The sequence below is a fragment of the Opisthocomus hoazin genome, chromosome 23, assembly GCF_030867145.1.
Source record: "Opisthocomus hoazin isolate bOpiHoa1 chromosome 23, bOpiHoa1.hap1, whole genome shotgun sequence".
NCBI lineage: Eukaryota > Metazoa > Chordata > Aves > Opisthocomiformes > Opisthocomidae > Opisthocomus > Opisthocomus hoazin.
The window spans coordinates 5,447,451-5,466,655 of NC_134436.1; the positions used below are offsets into that span (position 1 = coordinate 5,447,451).

Below are 19,205 nucleotides of genomic sequence, written 5' to 3' on the forward strand. Positions count from 1 at the left end.
TCCCCAACCTGTTCACCCCTGCTCAACAGATCTTGGCCAGCGTGAACACCAGCAGCGTGCCCGTTAACCCCAGCCTGTCCCAGCACCCAGGCGGTTCCTTGCATGGATCAACCACGATGAGCCTGCACCCAGCCTTGTTTTCTGCTCTTCAGGAACGGAAGAAGAGATGGATGTGATGGATGTGGGCCACACGACTGGGAGGCACAAGAACCTCAGATGTGTGGCGAGGGCCATGTTGGGAGGGGACACGTTGTGGCCTTGCAGTTGGGGTAGGTCCTCCCAGGGCAACCAGGGCTGCGTTTAGCACATGCAGGGGCTCTCTTGGGAAGCCGCTTGAACCCGAGCACAGCGCCTGTGCTGAGTGCCCATAGCCTCGTGGCGTTCCTCACCCGGGCCTGAGGCTGGCTGGTCTCATCCGTTGAGCACTCCCAAATCTCTGCCAGCACTGTAGCATCGGGGAGGTGTCACCACAGCTTGTGTTCAGTCTCTGCCCCAGCCTCAGAGTTCCGTTTCAGTGAATGTCCTTGCCGGTGCCACCATTCCCTTACCCATTAGCCGATCAGCGCAGGTCGGATTTCCCACGCGAGCGCTGCACGGTCTGTCTCATTGTATTTATTTTGTTCGGGCTGCTGTTCCCTGGACTTGACAGAGTAATTTGCACAGATCTGTGCTGAGTTTTTCCAAACTCTCAAACAAGCTTTATTTGTTACTGTGAAGCCCAGACTATTGATAGTAGAGACATTAAACAGCAGAAACATTGAGAAGAGAGCAGCACGCCTACCATCCGGGAAGGCTTCCTAACCTCTGGAGGTGCTCCTTGGCACAAACTCCACGGTTCAGAGATTTTAATTAGATCTCATCCTCCAGGTGGTCAGCCAAGCATTAAAAGGCACACCAATTTTTCAGTTGCGTCCCTTGCTGTATGAGGTTTTTTTATTATTTATTTTAGATAGATGTGACAAAAGAACTTGGATATCCCAAACTTAACGTTTTCCTTGACTGGCACTCGAGGTCTGCAGCGTAGGAGAGTCTCCTTTCAGAGCAGTTACACTCAGAAACGCGCCTGCCCGCAAGCTTGTTCTGCACTTTCTCTGACCTCCCTTGCCTGGAGTAACTTGCTTGTGAAATTTGATCGAGTATTCGGACCAGAAGTTGTGTTTTCTGAGCATCAGAGTTACCAGCTCCTCCGTGGGGTCTGGAAATGCAGCTGTGGTTTCTTCGCCTCTTGTTAGCGCCGGTCACAGAGCCCCGGTGTTGAAAACGTTCCTGACAGCGTGGCTGATGCTGTGCCAGGCGGAGCTGAACCTCTGTGCCGTGCCTTCCTCCAGAACAGCTCGGAGCAGAAACCAGCACAGCCCAACCGTGCACGGGCAGAGGCAGAGACCGAAGCTGTCATCGCTGGCAAAACGGAGCTGGAAAGAAACTCTTCTTCCCGCTGCTGCCTGGTTGAGCGGAGCTGTCGCAGCAGGAGGGCCGTGTCTGCGCGGTCCTGTAGCGGCTGGTGGGTTCTGGCGGTGCACAGGGCTCCGGTCGCGGCCCCGGGGCTGCGCCTGTTGCCCAGCCTCTGCAGCAGACGGCTTCGTGCTGTCGTGGTGAGCGTGGCTGTGTTTACCCGGCCCAGCTTGAGCACCGGCTGCGCCCAGCTCGCTGCTGAGGGCACCTTCAGCGGCTCTGGTGTGGGTATTGCTGCTCACTGCTGCATTTCCCTGCTGCCTTCTGGGTGCCGTGTCCCTAGACGCCCAAAGGAGTCTGATCACAAGCCTGGCTCACAAACCCATCTGGGCCGACAGCAGAGGCAGGATTCATTCGCTTCTGTAGGACAGATGTCACTTACCTCTGGCTCTTTGGAGGCGAGGGTCACCCCTAGCGCATCCCCTCCTGCTGGGGTATGTTAGAGCAATCTTCAGCCGACCCCTGGGTGCTCCGGGAGCTGTTTGTCCCCATCTCACCGTTGTGCTCCTCCTGCCTTTGCCCTGGGAGAAGCTGCTGAGGCTGGGCGGGGTGCGGTGCTGCTGCGGGGCTGCAGCGCTGCCCCTGAGCTGTCCCCGCGCTGGAGGGGCCGTGGCTGTCCCTGCGACTGCGGGTATGGCTGGAGGTGAGAGCAGCGGTCGTCATCCGCGGGGAAATTGCCTTGCGTCCGGGGGGCTGCCTGGGGGCAGCTGAAGGTTTCAGGGCTGGTGCTGTTCGCTGCGTTGACTCTTGCCTCTCCGAAGTCAGAGCCCAGGCCAGGCCATCTGAGATGCCATCGCTGCTCTGCAGGAGTAGAGGGTCGTTTCCCACCATACTGAGGTAGAAAATAACATGCTGTTGCTGCAGGAGGAGGCTCTGCTGCGCCTGTTGACATGGTGAGGATGGGGGATAAACACACCTTGGTATGTCCATCAGGTCCCACCCAGGCACTGCCAGAAGATGGCTGGCTCCTAGGGATGCTGAGGCTGCCACAGTGCTGGCACACGGGGGTCTGCGAGCGCACGTGTGGACCACGCTGCGAAAATCTCTTCTGCAGGAGGGTCCTGAAGCCCGTGGGTTCATTATTGCTCCTTCCTGGCCTGCCTGGGCAGGTCGCAGGTGTCCCCCTCCTCGGCAGGGTGCCTGCGCCGTGGCTCTGCCTGAGTGCCTGCCGCAGCAGGTGGGTCAGGAAGGAGAAATCAGAGGTGACTTTCAGCAACCTCCCTGCTCCTGGCTTGAGGTCAGCCTGGTCACTGCAGTCAGGAACCCGCTCACCAGATCTGCCGCCTCTGAGCCATGGATGACTCCTAATGGTGTGAGGAGCAAAGCCTGGATGGAGCAGGGAGGGTTGGAGAGATTGCCCGGCACCTTGGTTGACGCAGATGAGCTTAGTGTTTGCTGTATTTCTGGGAGCAATGGGCTTAATTCAGAGCTGCTCCCTGCCCAAGCCCATTTGTCTTCTGTTTTTGTTTTTTATGACTTTGTCTGCCTCTGTCTCTCTTATTTCTCGGATGATGCCTGGCACTGGCTGCTCCGGCAGCTTGCTGGTAGCAGTAAGAGCTGTGTGTGGTTTGCTGTAGCAGGGACGCTTGACCTTTGTCTGGCCGCACTGCGATTGCTCCTTCAGATTCAAGCAAAGGCTGAACTGCTGGAGCTCTTCCTCGGAGCGCGAGACCTGGGCTCAGGGATGTAGACAGCCGGTATGTTGTGCTCCAACTGTGAAGGCCCTGGTAAAGAGGGAGCCTGTAGCATCTAACCTCTCCATCACCTTCAAAGATGCACTAGAAGTAGGTCTGCAAAGCGTCTGCGTGGCAGAGGTGCCCCTGCCCATCGTGGACAGTGGGCAAGGCTTGTCTTGGTCTGCGTGCACCTGGGGCAGCTCTTCACATCCAGACCTGAAATTTTAGCCTGGTTCTTGCAGACAGAAGGACGGATTTAGCCATTTGTAGCCCCTGGAGAAAAGCACTCGATGCGAGAGGTGTGTGGGTGGTGAGACCAGACGTAATTTGCGATTCAGAGGCGCCGGGGACAAGCAGGAGCTTTCTCCAGGTGAGCTGGGGGCCGGTGCCACAGCACAGGAGCGTTTAAATAAATCAGCACATGGACAGCAAGCAAGGAGCACGAGAGGAGGAAAGCAAGAACTGAAGTATAAAACTCTGTTAAGGAATAGACGCGATGCAGAGCGAGAGGATTAGTAGCTGAGAGGGAAACTCAGCACACGGCTCCTTCCCAGGGGAAGAGGGGTGGGACGTGGGCACGTGGTGGGGTGGCACGGATGGCTCGGTGTGCCCTTCCCCAGCCCCGTTGCTGTCATTCCAGGTTGCATCAGTCATGTGCTGTGTCTGGGGTGGCCTGTGGGCCTGCACAGCTTCTCCATCACCGCGAGCCACAGTCGGTGGGAGCTGGGGGGGGTTGCTCCTCCGGGATCAGGCCGGATCGACCCTTGCTGTGTCTGCTGCGGGTGCTGCCCCAGACAGACCCGGGGTCTGTCCCCCCCTGCCATGCCCTGCTCTGGTGGTGACCTGCCTTTTGCTTTTTTCCCCGCAGCAACCCCAAAGTCCAGGTAGAAGCAATCGAGGGCGGCGCGCTGCAGAAGCTCCTGGTTATTCTGGCTACGGAACAGCCCCTGGCCGTCAAGAAGAAGGTGAGCGGGCAGGGATGCACCTCTGGTAAAGCCATTTCCGTGCGGAACTCGATACAAGCGCTCCTTGGGGCTTCACTGACAGCGTGAGTGTGGGACCCTCTGCTGCTCCCCGTGCCAGGTGGGCTCCGGGGTGCCGGCCCACCCCCGGCAGCCCCGGCTGTCCCGGCAGCTCTGCCAGCCCCGCGGGGCACAGGGCTCGGTGCTGCGGCTCCTCTGGGAGGAAAGGCGAGGGTCCCCATGGCGGGCAGAGCAATCAGACGCTAACAAGCATGGGAGCTGACGTTTGGAAGGAGCTAATTGCTGGAGCCAGCCCCGTGCCCGCCTTCGGCGGTGGCTTTGGAGCGAGCCGAGCGGCGTCGAGAGCCCCCAGCCAAATGTGCAGCGCTGTCCGTCGGGTGGGGGCTGCCGCGCCGCCTCCCTCCCTCCCTCCTCGCCCTACTCCCTGGAGCGTGAGATCTCATTACCCTCCCTTTAGCGTGTGATGCCGCCTCTGTTTATGGGCCATAAAATTATCTGGCTGCTCCTGAAAAGCCAGCCCCAACGTGGTGACCTCCTGCGAGAGGGGGTGCGGCGGGGCGAGGGAACCACCAGCTCTTTCATCCATCTTCGATGCGCCTGCTGTCGTGCAGACAGTGGTGTGCTGCCAGTGTTTGGACACGTTCCCCCGTAGTCCGTGGTAAGAGTCCTCCAGTGGGTGAGACACAGGAGAGGCTGGGGAACCCCTCTGCTTGTGGCCACGGGTGGGGGAGGTCCTGGGCGGCGAGGGGCACCACAGGGTGCTCCGTGCTCAGAAACTCCTCCCAGCAGTGCCCGTGGCTCGATCCGAGCTCGTTCTGGGGTGGGACGGGACGGCTGGGCATGCAGAGGCCCTCACCAGCATCGCTTGAACCCCTGGGTGCTGGGTGCAGGGTGATTCCTTCCAGCGAGCCTCAGCGCATGCCCCTGGCAGCCCCTGGAGAAGAGCGAGAGGGATGAGCTCAGTGTTGTCTGCACTTAGCTGTGATCTTACGAGAGCCTCCGAGGGCTGAACCCCCTTTTCCAGGAGAACAGAGGCTTCTCATTTCCAGTTCCCATGCTGCACACGGTCTCCTGACTCTCTCCAGGCCAGGACCCCGAGGACAGGTCGGTGCCCCAGCCTCTTCCCGTGCAGGGCAGCAGCCCACGACCCCCGCTCGGGTGGGTTTCTGCCCCGGTGCTCGCAGCGGTGCGTGGCAGCGAGGCCAGAAGTGCATGTCTTCCCTCCCCCATCCTCTGGTTACAAAACGGAGATGGAAGCATCCTCCAGTTCACTGGCAGCAACTTGGGAGATGGCGAAGATAGGAACAGACGGGACTGGGGACGACGCGCCTGTCAGCTCGGATCTGTCCGCGGCGAGCGGGGGATGCGTGGTCCACCTCCGTGTGCGGAGGAGCCGGCTCGGCTCGCTGGCAGGCGCCCGGACCAGCAGCCCGGTCCCGGCTCGGGCAGCAGCCCTGCCCCGGGCGGCGGCGGCTCGGCCCCTCCGCAAACCGCCGTGATCAGAAGTAGACAAGTGTAAAATCCGGCGGTTGGCCCCTAATTGCCTCCTCGGTGCTAACCCTGTGCCCCTCGAGGCCCGGGAGGCGAGCGCAGGCGCGCTGGCGTCTCGCTGGCTCTGCGCAATGCTGCGTCGTGACAGACCCCGTTTTGGGGTCTGTCCTGAGAGTCCAGCGGAGGGCTACAAGGATGATGAGGGGACTGGAACATCTCCCCTACGAGGAGAGGCTGAGGGAGCTGGGCTTGTTCAGCCTGAAGAAGAGAAGGCTGCGAGGGGACCTTAGAAATGCTTACAAATATCTGCAGGGTGGGTGTCAGGAGGACGGGGCCAGGCTCTTCTTAGTGGTGCCCAGCGACAGGACAAGGGGCAATGGGCACAAACTGAAGCAGAGGAATCTCCAGCTGAACATGAGGAAGAACTTCTTCCCTCTGAGGGTGACGGAGCACTGGCCCAGGCTGCCCAGGGAGGTTGTGGAGTCTCCTTCTCTGGAGATATTCCAGACCCGCCTGGACAAGGTCCTGTGCAGCCTGCTCTGGGTGACCCTGCTTCGGCAGGGGGTTGGACTGGGTGACCCACAGAGGTCCCTTCCAACCCCTACTGTTCTGTGATTCTGTGATTCTGTGAAACAGCACAGTCTTGTCCTCCAGCCTCGTGAGAGGATGTTCTCCAGGTGTCCAGATCTCGAGGGGACTGGGCTCTGCTGAGCGGTGCTGGACCCCGCTTTGCCCCCTCTTTAGCCTGTAGCTGGGCTCTGTAGACTGGTGGGTGTGTGAACTGTGGGGAGAAATGACGGCGCTGGGTCCCTTCAGGTGCTGGCCACAGGTCCCGCTGGGTCACTGCTCTAGTGAAGGTGGTGACAGTCTGGGTTGGAGTTTGGGTGGAAGTCACCCAAGTTCAGGCAGCCTCACGGTGCCAGGGTGGGTTGGGATCAGGAGAGAAGGGGGCTCTCAGAGACCCCCCTTGGTGAGGAGAGGCTTGAATGCAGGTGCTGGGGAGCTCCACATAAAGGGGTTGGAGCATTTCTCTTGTCCCCATGGGATGCCACGAAGAGAGGTGGGTGCTGTGGCCCCCATGCTGATGGTCCTCTCTCCCCACCAGGCTCTCTTCGCACTGTCCTCCATGCTGAGACACTTCCCCTATGCCCAGCAGCAGTTCCTCAAGCTGGGCGGCCTCCAGGTCCTCAGGAGCCTCTTCAGGCAGAAGGGGATGGAGACCCTCCACGTCCGCGTCGTGACGCTCCTCTACGACCTCATCGTGGAGAAGGTGAGGAGCCAGGAGCGGGGGGATGGGACCTGGCCAGGCTCTCCCCACCTTCACCCCCTCGCCGAGCCACAGGGGCCGTCGAGCATCCTCGCAGGACGAGGGTGAGGAGGGGCCGATGCAGCGTCGGGCTGGTCCACGCTGTTGGGATGAGTCCCCCCTGCCACGGGCTGCAGGGGACGAGTGCCTGGCAGAGCCGAGAGCGAGCTTAAATCTTCATTTTACATGAAACCGCCGTCACCACTTCCACCCGAGGGTGTTTAAATCTCGAAATGGCCAGGACAGGCGTAGGGGACGTGGGCACCGGACCGGGGTGAGCTCGGCGGTGGGGTCCAGCCGTGGCCGCGGAGCCCTGCCTGCCGGAGAGGCCCGCGCCGGAGCCCGGCCACAGCGCCAGGTGTTTTGCTGTCACATACCTGGGATTACCGCTGTAACGGCGGTGTAAAACCCGCCTTTCCTTGCCGTAGCTTGTTGTTTAGGCTGCGCGTTTCCCTGCCTCCAGAGAACGGGCATTAAATCCACTTTCCCTCCGTGTGTAGCCACTTTGCCCCGCAGATTATTGCTGCTGCAGTGCTTGGGTTTCAGGCACCGCCGAGCAAGGTCTGCGTTTTAAAACCGTTGTTTTCCAGGAGCCTTCGTAAAGGTGCGAATTATTTTAGCGGGTCTGAACTCTCACCGGGTGCTGGCTCTGACGCGATCCCGTCCGTCTGCTCGCGTGGGAAGGGCGCGTCCGTGGGCCGTCTGCCCGAAGCGTCCCCCGATTCACGGCCGCCCCTCCGGCAGCCCCACCTGTGCCCAGCTCCGCTGGGGACCGTCCGCAGGCCCGGCAGATTCTTGGGTTTCTGTTAAACAGTGTTTTTTTCGCTGCCCTGCAGACTGGGAATGCTGTGTGTTGGTCCCAGCCCCTCCACGGGGGAGATGGGGTGGCCCTGGGTGCCGGCGGGGAGCAGGGCTGCTCCGAGCGGGTGCCAGGTTGGGGTGACAGTCAGGTGGGTCTGAAAATCAGAAACTGCCATGGGCAGCTCTCTGCGCTGAAGCACGGATTGCCGGGGCTCTGAGCGGCTTTTCTTGCCGTCGTCTTTCGGTTTCACCCCAAGCCCTGCATGGGCAGCGGGGGTTTAGCAGGCAGCCCTCTCGGCGCGGAGGGGAGGTCTCCTCGGCGTTGTCCCTCCTCGTCCCCAGCATGACCAAGCTCCCGCAGCGGCCGCCCCGCTGACGGCAGCAGTCCGTGGCCAAGCTGATGAAGAAAAATGACGTCTCTGATGTCAGAGGCAATGTGACGGGTGCCCTCGGGGACCCAGGGACCCACGCGGGCCCGGGGCGTGGGGTTGTCCGATCGCTCCTCGGGGCAGCTTCTGGGCACGCTGGCTGCCCTCTCCCTGCCCCAGGGCTGGATCTCTGCTCGCCGGCCTCGCAGAAGCCTGCAGCAGTCCAAGGCAAGCAGCCTACTCAGAGCTAATTAGTGAAGTGCCGACACAGTAATTATCGCAGGGGGCCACCAGCCCAGCTGGGAGGAGCGCTCGGTCGGGGAGCGGAGCCACGCCAGCACCCAGGCCCTGAAGGGGTTGGGGTGGTGGCAGGAGGTTCCCCTCCTCCCGCTGGCCCCAGCGCTGCTCGGGGCAGGTCTCCCGCTGGGCAGGGAGCCGGCAGCCCAGCCCGCCCTGGTCCCTGCAAGCGCCTCTCCAGAACTGCCATATTCGGGGGTTTTCTGGACCAGGCTGGCAGGGAAGGTGTGGCCGTGGCTGGAGAAGACCAAGATCTCCATCTCTTCCGCAGGGCAGCACGAAGCCAAGCGGTGATGTTGGTTAGGTGCTGGAGGAGCCTGTCCAGCAGCCCAAAGCAGCAGACCCAGAGCCTTTACAGGTCTTCAGCTGAACTTCGTTCCCCTCGAGTCCCCTTTCAGGGCCGCGTGATGCTGAACCTCCCAGTCACCAAGAGTTTTCCAGGGTGGGCAACCAGTCCGTGCGGCCAACTTGATGCACGGGCAACAGGGAACCAGGACACAACCCCTTCCTGGTTTTCCATTGCAGGTCACCTTCCAGGGCAGGTGTTTGGGGATGGGCATCCTGCTGTCCCGCGATGTGTCACCTCCTGGGAGCGGTTGCTCTCTGATAGGGACATTAATCCATGTCCCACCACTTCCCACAGATGCTGCTCGAGGACTCACAGCACGGAGATCAAATGGAAGAGAAAATCCAGCAGTACCGGCAAGTCAAGCTGGTGCCGGCGGTGGTGGAGCAGGACTGGTGCGTGGTCGTTTCCAACCTGCTGGCCATGCCCGAGCACGACACTCGGGAGAAGGTCCTGAAGACGGTGGGCGTGCTGATGGCCTTCTGCAGGGAGCGCTACCGGGGGGACCAGGCCCTCAGCACCACCCTCAGCCTCCTGCGCAGCGAGTACGAGGAGCTGGCGGCGGAGGAGCAGAGGGAAGGCGACAAAGACGGCTACTTCAAGGAACTTCTCGGCTCTGTGAATACCATCATTCAGGAATTAAGATGAAAACAGCTGTAGGTGCAGTTCAGTTCCAGAGCGTTCAGGCCGGCGGCGTGAGTTTTGGTGGCACCAATGTAAATGCACTTCTGAATAAACTGCTGGACTAAATGAGAGCCCACCACCGGGCGCGTGTGCCAGCGGCTTCTTTATTAAAACATACGCGTTGGGGAGCGCGTTTTCTTTTGCACAGGTGCTGCTGGAGAGCCAGAGGTACGTACCTGAGAGGGGAGGAGGCAGAGGGTCACTGTACGCTGCCTGTCACCCTCCAGCCATGACACTCGAGACACGTGGCGGGGTGGTCGTGGTCCGTCGGCAGGACTGTTTGGGGTGGGGAGGGCTGAGGGGGGTGGGACGGCCTCGGCGCTGCGCAAAGGGCAGCGTCCCCGCAGCTCTGCCCTTCGCCTTTCCCGGCGGTGGCCCGCGGTGTCTGCGAGCTGTGATTTGCTTCGGTAAGGCAGCTCGGCACTCGGACAGCACCCGTTGCCTGTGGATCGTTCTGTGCTCGTACACGTCATCTTCTCGCATTCTCCTTGTCTTTGGCGATGGCTTCCAAGACGATGACCTCCAGGGCCTGAGGCTGGCCAGCCAAGGACTTTTCACCCGTCACGTAGAGCATGCTTTCCTCTCTGTGCTGGGCATCGCCCCTCCTCCCACCTCTTCCAGGTGCAGCTTCTCCCCTCTTCCCTCTAGGCTCAGGTCCCTTCACCCGTGGGCCCCGTTGAGGTCCTCCTCACGCCGGGTGGCCTGAGGGGGATGTTCTGCCCTCTCCTCCTCGGGCCCAGTCTGTCTCCCTGTGTCGTCCTTCCTCAGGTGAGGAAGAAACCAGTCTTGCCCTGGCCCTGGCCTGGAGGTGACTTCCACCTCCCCTGCCATTAGCAAAGATTATAAAAACTAAATTTTTCATTATTTTGGCTGTTTAATTTCAGGCCAAACCCCCTCCTAGTTCTGAACCCTTTCTGGGAAGAGGGTTGGGTGTTTTTTTAATAGAGATCAATTCCATTTCTCACAAGCCCTCCCAAGAGAAATGCAGAGGGTGGGATGATGCAGTGAGCCCGGGAGCTCCATGGTGCTGCCCTGTGCCTGGGGACGGGCACGTGTCCCCACAGCCCCCCTGCCCCAGGCTGTCCCCTCGGCAAGGATGGGCTCACCCTGGCCAGCGCTGGCACAGGCTGTGGCACTGCAGAGAAAAGAGGCGTGAAAGGCTGGGTGGTGGCCACGGATGAGAGAGAGGGGAGGAGAGAAGGGAAGGGGAGATGAGGAGACAAGGGGAGAGGAGAAGAGGGGAGAAAAGAGAAAAGAGGAGGGGAGGGGAGAGGAGAAGAGAGAAAAGAGAAAAAAAGAAGAGAAGAGGAGAGGAGGAGAGGAGGAGAGGGAGAGGGAGAGGGGAGGAGAGGGGAGGAGAGGAGAGGAGAGAAAAGAGAAAAAAAGAGAAGAGGAGAGGAGGAGAGGGAGAGGGGAGGAGAGGGGAGGGGAGGGGAGAGAAAAGAGAAAAAAGAAGAGAGGAGAGGAGGAGAGGGAGAGGGAGAGGAGAGGAGAGAGGAGAGGAGAGGAGAGGAGAGGAGAGGAGAGGAGAGGAGAGGAGAGGAGAGGAGAGGAGAGGAGAGGAGAGGAGAGAGGAGAGGAGAGGAGAGGAGAGGAGAGGAGAAGAGGAGAGGGAGAGGGGAGGAGAGGAGAGGAGGAGAGGAGAGGAGAGGAGAGGAGAGGAGAGGAGAGGAGAGGAGAGGAGAGGAGAGGAGAGGAGAGGAGAGGAGAGGAGAGGAGAGGAGAGGAGAGGAGAGGAGAGGAGAGGAGAGGAGAGGAGAGGAGAGGCTCACCTGGGCCCGGCAGGCCAGCCATCGGGCGATTTCAAGGCTGTTGGCCCTTCTTGATGCCAAAATATTTCTGGCTACTGGTTACTGTGTGGCAGTTGTCACTGTGAAGTACCAGGGTTAATTATAAATACTGATTTCCCCCCCTTTTCCTTTTGGGTTTTGATTCAGGCTTTTTCGCTGAGATTACAAGTGATTTTTCTTCTTTCTTTTCTTTTTTTTTTTCCTCTTTCTGAAAAGAATTTCCCAGCCAGTCCTGCCAGGGTTTTTCTTTGTAGGGTTTAAAAAAAAAAAAATTAAAATCTGATGTCACTGGCCGGGGCGAGCTCAGGAAGGGGCTTTTCTGCGTGAAGGATGAACCCCCGGGAAGCGCGTCTCCAGCCGGGGTGTGGGGCTGGCTCACAGGGTCTGGGAGCACGGATTTCATCAGCCCTGCAGGGCCTCATGACTGTTTCAGAGCTGGCTTTACCAAGGCAGGGAGGTTTTAACACCAATTTAAGGGCTGAGCTGGGAGAAAACCAGCAGCAGCAGTGACCCAGATGGACCAACACCCTCCCCCCCCAAGTCAAACTCCACTCCCTAATCCTGGAAGTCTTAAAACTGCGAAGTGTTTGAGCAGCATCGCGCCTGGCGTGGCTGAAGCCACCGCGGCCCTCGGGGCATGGCTCCAGCACTGGCCGGGGCTGCTCGGGACTGGCAGCTCGGGGAGGGACGGTGGCCTGCCATGGCTTCAGGCTGTCAGGCTCTGTCCCCACAGGGAGTGATGGTGGTGGGGGGAGGTGGTGGCAGCCGCGGGGTCTCAGAGGGCACCGAGGGGCTTTGCTGCGGGGCAGCCATGGCCAAGGTTCAGCCTTGGGGCTGCAGCCCAGACCAGGAGCAGCCTGCCCGCCTTGCCCCGTGTGTCCCCACGTGTCCCTGGAGGGTGACGGAGAGGCGCGGGTGAGCACTGGGCCGACTTCCCCAGCCACGAACGCCAGCCCAGGCTGACGTCCCCACTAACGCCAGCCTTGTTCCCAAAATGGCGCTGCTGGTCGGCAGCGCGGGGCAGCGGCAGGGCCACGGGCGGCTGCGGGCAGGACAGGGATGGGGACAGGGACCGGCCCGTCCTGCGCTGGGCAGGGCTCACCGGACCGTGCAGTTGTGCGGCTCCAGGGCAGAGGAGGTGGGATGGGGACGCACTGTCACCCTTGACAGGAGCCAACGGGGTCCCCCAGGCTCAGTGCCGCTGCCCTGCGCACCCGCAGCAGCATCAGGAGGGTGATGCGGGCTCAGCCCGCGCTCCCTCGCACCCGAACCCCGGCGTGCGGCGGGCAGGGAGGGGGCTCAGCGCAGTGGCCACCGGCCGTGCTTCCCCGGGGTGCTCGCCAGCCTCCCGCATCCGCCGCACAGGGAAGCCTCGAGCCTTCGGCACCGGAGCAGCCGATCTGCCTTAATGGGGCTTTTCCCTCCCCAAAGCACCAGCCCCACTCCCCAAACTGGGGATTTTCCAGTGCCTGTCCAGTCCCAGCCCCCGGCCGGGCGCCGAGCTGGGCAGCAGCAAAGCTGAGGAGAAAAGGCACTCGTTAACCAGCACGGAACCTGGCTGCGAAGCCTTCGCACACAATTTAAGTGGCCTAAATTCAGAGTGGCCTGAGTCACCGCTGAATTGGATTAAGGGCACTTGAAATCTGGAGTAAGACCATCTCCCGTGGATTTCACGTGGTTTCACTCACACCCTGCAAAAGATGGTGCGGGTTCGTCTTCCCCGCGCAGCCGGGTCCCCTCTCCCGGGGCGGGCAGGAGGGCTGGGACACGGCCTCACAGCCTGGAAAACCAAACCCCAAACCCTTCCCGTTCCACAGGTATTTGGGGTGTTTCGGGCAGTGCCCGGCTCCCACCCGCACACACGGGTGGGCAGGGGGCCTGCAGCCCCCGGAGCCCCGCCATTTCTTCTCCTCTGAGCCGCAGGGACAGGACGGGACAGGACACAGAGGCTCCGCTCGCCACACGCCGCCAGGGAACATGGCTGGAAAGCTTGCCCACCCCGCACCACCGCAGCATGAGCCCTCCCCCAGCGCTTAATTACATCGAGCAGTAATTACTGTAATTCTTTTCAGCTGGTTCTCTAATACAGCTACGGCGTCGCTGGCGTCCGGCCCCCGTCGCTGCGCGCCGCTGCCCCGCAGAGCTGCTGCCGCGCTCCCTCGGGAGCTGCTGCTGGAGACGGCACGCGCCTGACGCTGCGGGACCAGCGCCTTCGCCTTCGTTTCACGGCGCCGAGCCCCGCGCTGGCAGCACCTCGGGCCCCGCGAGGAGCCGGTGCTGCTCCCTCCGCCGCCCGCCCCCAGCCGGGCTCTGGAACCGGCTGCGGCCAACGCGCCGCCAGCCTGATGCTCGAAAAGTTTGTAGCATAAATAAACTAATGTTTATTTAAAAGCTAAATACATACAAATCTATCTGTACATCTTAATAGATGGGGTATTTTTTAAAAGCTCATTAATAGATTGCATTTTGGGGGGAGCAATGTATTTATTTTGGAGAGAGCCACTGAACAGCCCAGGGAAAGTAACCTTATTAATACCAGGAGAGAAAAAAAGATATCATATCATATAAAAGCAGCCAATAACTACACATAAGACAACACTGCCTACAGCTTCTCTGTTTCACTCGCTCCTGAGTGCCAGTGGGCCCGGCCCCTTCGCTCACCCTCCAGGCAGAGGCCTGCTTAGGCGTTAAAGGCGTGTGGAACCCAGGATCTAATCCAGCTGTTTATTGTACTCAAGAATGCTTGGAAACACAATAAATTTGGCAAAAGTATCCGAGGAACTATTTAGCTTAATTCTGATCAGCACTTTGGTACCACGACAGCAATAACCTTGATATAGTAAATTATAAGCTGATCAAGATAAATAAAATTATAACATAACGCTGCCAAGGATCAGCTCTAAAATTCAGATGCGGTTTAAAACATTAACCACGGAGCAGGCTGCTTTCCGGTTTAATGGATGCTTTACAGAAACAGCAAACACAACCCTGACCTGCGCAAGCGCTTTTTCTCCCATACTGGACTTTATTGGTACGTGTAAAGCACACTGAAATTCATAAAATTTAAATAAGACAGCAAAATTATACCTTGTAGCTACAGTTATCACAAATAATGTATAGTCTAAATTGCAGCCTGAGCAAACATTATTTGCTGGGTGCCTTTGGAAGCCCAAGGCGGGACGCAGCGCAATTATGAAAGGCGCAGAAAGCCGATCTGCATCTGAATGCGGGGAGGGGCGCGGGGCGGGCGGGGAGCCGGCTCCATTCACGGCACCACAACGCACCGGCTGGTAAAAGCAACTTTATTAGTGTCCCACGGTGACGTACATCAGCAATCTGTAACCAGGCATTAAACCCCCGTCCCGTGGGGTGCCGAAGCGATGGGCGCTCCCTGGCAGCGCCGCCGGCGCGAGCCCCTCCGGAGGCCACGCAGCCCGCGGGCGCCCGCACGCGTGTTCGCGGCCGGGCGGACACGCGGCCGGCGCGCAGCCCGGGAGCAGCCGCGTCACTCGGCCGCGCACGGCTCCGCGCAGCGCAGAACCCAGCCCGGGCAGGGGCACGGCTGCTCCAGAGGTTCTCCAGCTGTGGTCACGCTGGGGGCAGCGCAGCTGGCGCCTGCTGGAGCGTCAGGCTCCTCCGAGCTTGTTCCCCCTCCACCCCAACAGCAGGAATACACTAATACATACAGTACTTCAATTAGTTTTTTTTAGAGTGAAAAGATCTAATTTTCCTCTCTTGATCACAATGAAAAAACGCAGTCTCTGAGTAGCATGATTCAACTATTAGTGTTAACCGTTAGTGTTACTGTAAAATCCTCTTTGGTTATAGAATATTTCATTTAAAGCTAGATTATACAAAATAATTTTCTGCTAGAAATACACCCCCAAAATCTAAAAGCAATCTAAATTAACACACTTCTGCAGGCTGAAGCTATGTGGATAGGACTTGCAAATTTGAGTATTTCCCCACGTAATCTAAACAAAAGTTATCAAAATTATATTAAGTAAATACATTTTGAGGGATAGTAAACTTTTGAAAAATCCTTAGAATATTAAAGGTAGAGTTCTGGAAATAGCAGTAGTGGGCTAGAGAAAAAAATAACCAAGACAGAGACCTCTCTTTAAATACTCTCCATCGCCTTGAACTCACTGAGAGCCTGCACCGGGTTAACGTGTTTCTTCTGGGACGCTCTCTTGATTTTAGTTTGGGTTTCGTCTTGTTTCTCCCTCTTGACCAGGGGTTTCTTCTCCGGAGCCTTCATCTTCCAAGAGACGGCAGGAAGGTTGAGCGAAGCCATGCCCTGGGACTTCTGGTACTTGGTGGATGCCACGTAGGACGCCTTGACGGTCTGCACCACCGCGTTCATCAGGTTCTTGGCGGCTTGGATGAGCGACATGGCGCTGTCCACCTGCCAAACCCGAACACGCACGTGTTACACGCCGGAAAACCCCCCCACACGCGGTATTCCAGAAAGCACGACAGTCCTGGGGTGTAAAAGCACTCAAAAACCAATCCTTCTGGGTTTGCTTTTGCAATCTGAGGTTCCAAATTCAAGGCAGTATTTTATTTTGGACACAAAAGTGGTAAAAACCTGACTTGTGCCACCAAACAAAGCGCATTCCAGCGTTCGCCCATTATCTGTGCCTCTTCCATATTCATGGCAATCGGCAAGATTTGTATGCTGCTGTTTGCTTTTGTGACTAAGCTTTAACAGTAGCTTATTCTCTAATGAAATTAATAAAGCTATAGTAATATCTTAATCACTGGTAATAAATATTTCAATCAGCCTAGAATATTAAGTTGTACTGGAAAGGAACGCACGCAACTGCATCTTCAGCCAGGCCTGGAGCCCTTGCCCAGGTGGCTCCTGATTTACAAGAGCATTAACATGAGAAAAGGAAAAGCAAAAAAAAAAAGTGCATTTGCCGAAGCTTTAGCCGCAACTGGGGCAGGGTGGAAGAGCGAGGGGAGGACCCCTGAGGCGACCTCAGCTGGAGCCCACCTCTCTGGGTGCAGTGCCCTGCTCCAGGTGGGACCTCCGGCTTGCGAATGGCAAACGGTCTGGGCAGGGTTTCATCTCGGGCAGGATCTCTGCATCTCTGCTAAGCTCACACAAGAGCTCAGCTGCCTCTACGCACTTCAGTCCCCGCGTTGTAGACATCTACGGAAGGTTTTGGGAAAAACCTTGCAGCCGTTGCTTCTCTAGGAGCAAAACAGAGCGGGAGGTTGGCTGCTCGCCTTATGGTGCTGGCACCTTCCTTTCCCCCAGGCTGTGTTTTCAGTACCACAGCGGCAGATCTGATCCGCGCCCTCCAGCAAACCAGCGCTGTCTGCTCTCCTCGCCCCAGTCACCATGCTGGAAAACCCTCTCCTTGCATGTGACTGTTTCGTGAATCTTCACAGCAGGAAGAATCACGTTAAACGCAACAAAAGCAGGGAGGTACCTTCGTAAATGAGTTGTCAGACTGCTTAGGGTGCAAGCTCTTACTGCCTTGGGTATAGCTCTGCTTTCACAAAATTTCTGCGGCGTATGGATGGGGGAAGATGTTAACGTTGAAAAGAATGTGACTTTTCGACAGGTGAGGTCCCTGGACTGGCAGAGGTCTTCATCTGATCATTGGACAGCAGCTTAACACTACTACTGGCAATATCTGGCCCCAGTGGACAGACTCGTGGAGAACAGATAAAACCAGGAGATCAGACTACAGAGGCCAGCCTGTTCATGTAACTGATTTATGGGAGAAGGTACGTAAATTCTGAAGACACTGAGTAACTGCAGTGAAGCCCTGGAGTACGTGTTATTGCACAATGACACATCTGCTTCTTTGACAGCACGGTGCCTTCAGCCTCCCAGCCAGCAGGACACCAGGCACGCAACAGAGACGCACAGCAACAGGCTTCATGACACCTCCTCACTCGGCCCCGCCGCGCTGGAGATGGGAGCTGTGGGCCTGGCCGCAGCAGGAGGTGCAGCGGAGGAGCCCATCTCCCGGGCGAAGGTCCTGAGCTTATGGCAAGTGTGGTCCATCGCCACCACTGCTTCAGTTGCTGCCGACCTCCCTCGGCTGCCGCTGTCCTGAAGCACTCATTCTGCAATTCTAGCTTGTTGGAGGGGAAAAAGGATGTGCTAATAAGCTTAAGCACTTGAAACAGCTGAATGGCAGGAGGTGGTAATTTTTTTTCCATTTGCTTTTCAGGATTCGGATAGCAATAGTGGGCCATCAGCCGTTTCTGTCCCTTCTTCAAACCTCCTACCTCAGTCATGACGTGGATGTGATCAAACACACCCCTCTAGGGCAAGGAAGAACAGGCCAGAAGAAACTAAGAACTTAGCTCCACTCCCCAAATATCCGTCACATAGATTCCTCTTAGGAGGAAGCATTTCATGAACTACAGTGAAAAAATTATTTGCTAAGTAATGGCTAGAAGGAGGAAGCAGGCTGGCCTACGGCAGCTTTCAGCTGTCATAAAGCAGAGCAGCCACTAAAAACCCCTGCACTCTTCAGGGCACAGCTTTTTTGAAATATTACCATCTCAGGAGCATTGCAGGACCCCAGCACGTTCCAAGGCTGCACGGAGACATAGGGTAGGCTTAGCTATGCTGATTAAAGTGATTTAACCTCACTGGGAGTGAAAAACAGTCTGGAAAAACAGTAGATTACACAAAGGTAAAGTGAATCCATCTACAAACACAGCTGAGTAATGAAAAGTGAAGTCTGCATTTGTATTTCCCCCCCTTTCAAACAGTGAGTGTTTCCTCCAAGAACAACGAGGCAGTGCAGGCATTGCCATACACTCTACACACACTAAAACTTTGACTGAACGCTCCAAAATCTCGTCTGTATTCTGTATGGTTTAGCACAAAAGCTTAGTTTGGAATAATTGGAAGAAAAAACGCGCGCACCGGGCATGACATCGCTCATACATACCCCAGACACAACCAGCTCCCCTCCGAGGTTCTGAACTTCAGCCTTCACCTTGCTACAGATGTTCAGCTGATGGCAATACAGCGCGATGCGCTGCAGGTAGGCTAGGAGGTCCTGCTTGCACGCAGAGTCGGGGCACTGCGAAAACAAAGGCGACATTTTACTTTGTGATCACAAAAATGGGAACAGAAATCATTTGGGGAGAAACGAGACAACTCCATTTCGAAACAGCAAACGTGCTCCAAAGATTATTCCACTTCCTGCTGTGCTCTGGTTTTCACAGACAGCTGAGCAATCCATGGGCATCACCAAATACACAGAAAAACCAGAAGCAATAGACACCGGCTATCAGAGCGCGGGGGCAGCCACCAGACAGACTCGCCGGGATCCTTTCAGCTGCACGGCCGCCCACGAGCTCCACGCGAGGAGCAGGAGGACGAGGAGGAGGGCCACCTAACCTTTCCAGAGCAGGTTTATTAACTACAAAATGTACAGGACACAGCAGCAATGATTTGACATCCAAGATCTGAAGTTGCAGCGAGCAGATGCTACCAAATCCAGCCTCAATTTCCAATCTGAAGTATTTAAAGCTAGGAAATCATAAACCCGACAGTTACTCAATTATACCCAGCAAAGTAGATATTTTCCTGACTTCTGCTCCCATTTCTTAGCAGTGTGGAAACTAGATTCCTCACCAGGCATGAAATAAAATTTTTAAAGTGCTTGCTGAAGCACTCATCCATAAGATAAAAGTAACTTTTTCAGCTTTGCAATTGAAAGACTACGTAGGTACCGGCGACTGCAGTGCAGTTCCAAAAGCTGTTTTCTCGGACAGAAACGAAGGGCCATCCCTCGCTTTGCAGAGCTGAGCGGCGAGATGATTAATGAGCCAGTCTCACGCTGGATTTCACCACAAGAGCAGCCCTGCTGAGGGGCAGCCACAGTCCAAAGTGGGATCTGCAAGCCTAAGACAAAAAGGCTACGGGAAGCCTTTCACTACCGGCGCCAGTCCTGCGGTATCTGTAGAAACGGCAGCGAGGATGGTGGCCAGCACTGCTTCTCCAGAGAGTAACGGGCCACCTCAG

At 57.4% G+C, this 19,205-nt stretch overlaps 2 protein-coding genes across 7 annotated transcripts in view; one reads left to right on the forward strand and one right to left on the reverse strand.

Moving 5' to 3' along the window:
* SIL1 (SIL1 nucleotide exchange factor) overlaps positions 1 to 9,481 on the forward strand; it is a 100,478-nt gene extending 90,997 nt beyond the window's left edge. For all 6 annotated transcript variants that reach the window (XM_075442161.1, XM_075442163.1, XM_075442164.1 and 3 more), the window contains 3 exons: positions 3,997 to 4,093; positions 6,708 to 6,872; positions 9,018 to 9,481. In XM_075442161.1, coding sequence (XP_075298276.1) covers positions 3,997 to 4,093; positions 6,708 to 6,872; positions 9,018 to 9,368 — 613 coding nt within the window. In that variant the 3' untranslated portion in view covers positions 9,369 to 9,481. The remainder of the gene's footprint in view (positions 1 to 3,996; positions 4,094 to 6,707; positions 6,873 to 9,017) is intronic.
* A 4,152-nt stretch (positions 9,482 to 13,633) lies between these two features.
* Positions 13,634 to 19,205, reverse strand: part of CTNNA1 (catenin alpha 1) — a 119,942-nt gene continuing 114,370 nt past the window's right edge. Inside the window, exons 17-18 of the mRNA XM_075442013.1 lie at positions 18,124 to 18,258; positions 13,634 to 15,602 (exon numbers count right to left, since the gene is read on the reverse strand). Coding sequence (XP_075298128.1) covers positions 15,315 to 15,602; positions 18,124 to 18,258 — 423 coding nt within the window. The 3' untranslated portion in view covers positions 13,634 to 15,314. The remainder of the gene's footprint in view (positions 15,603 to 18,123; positions 18,259 to 19,205) is intronic.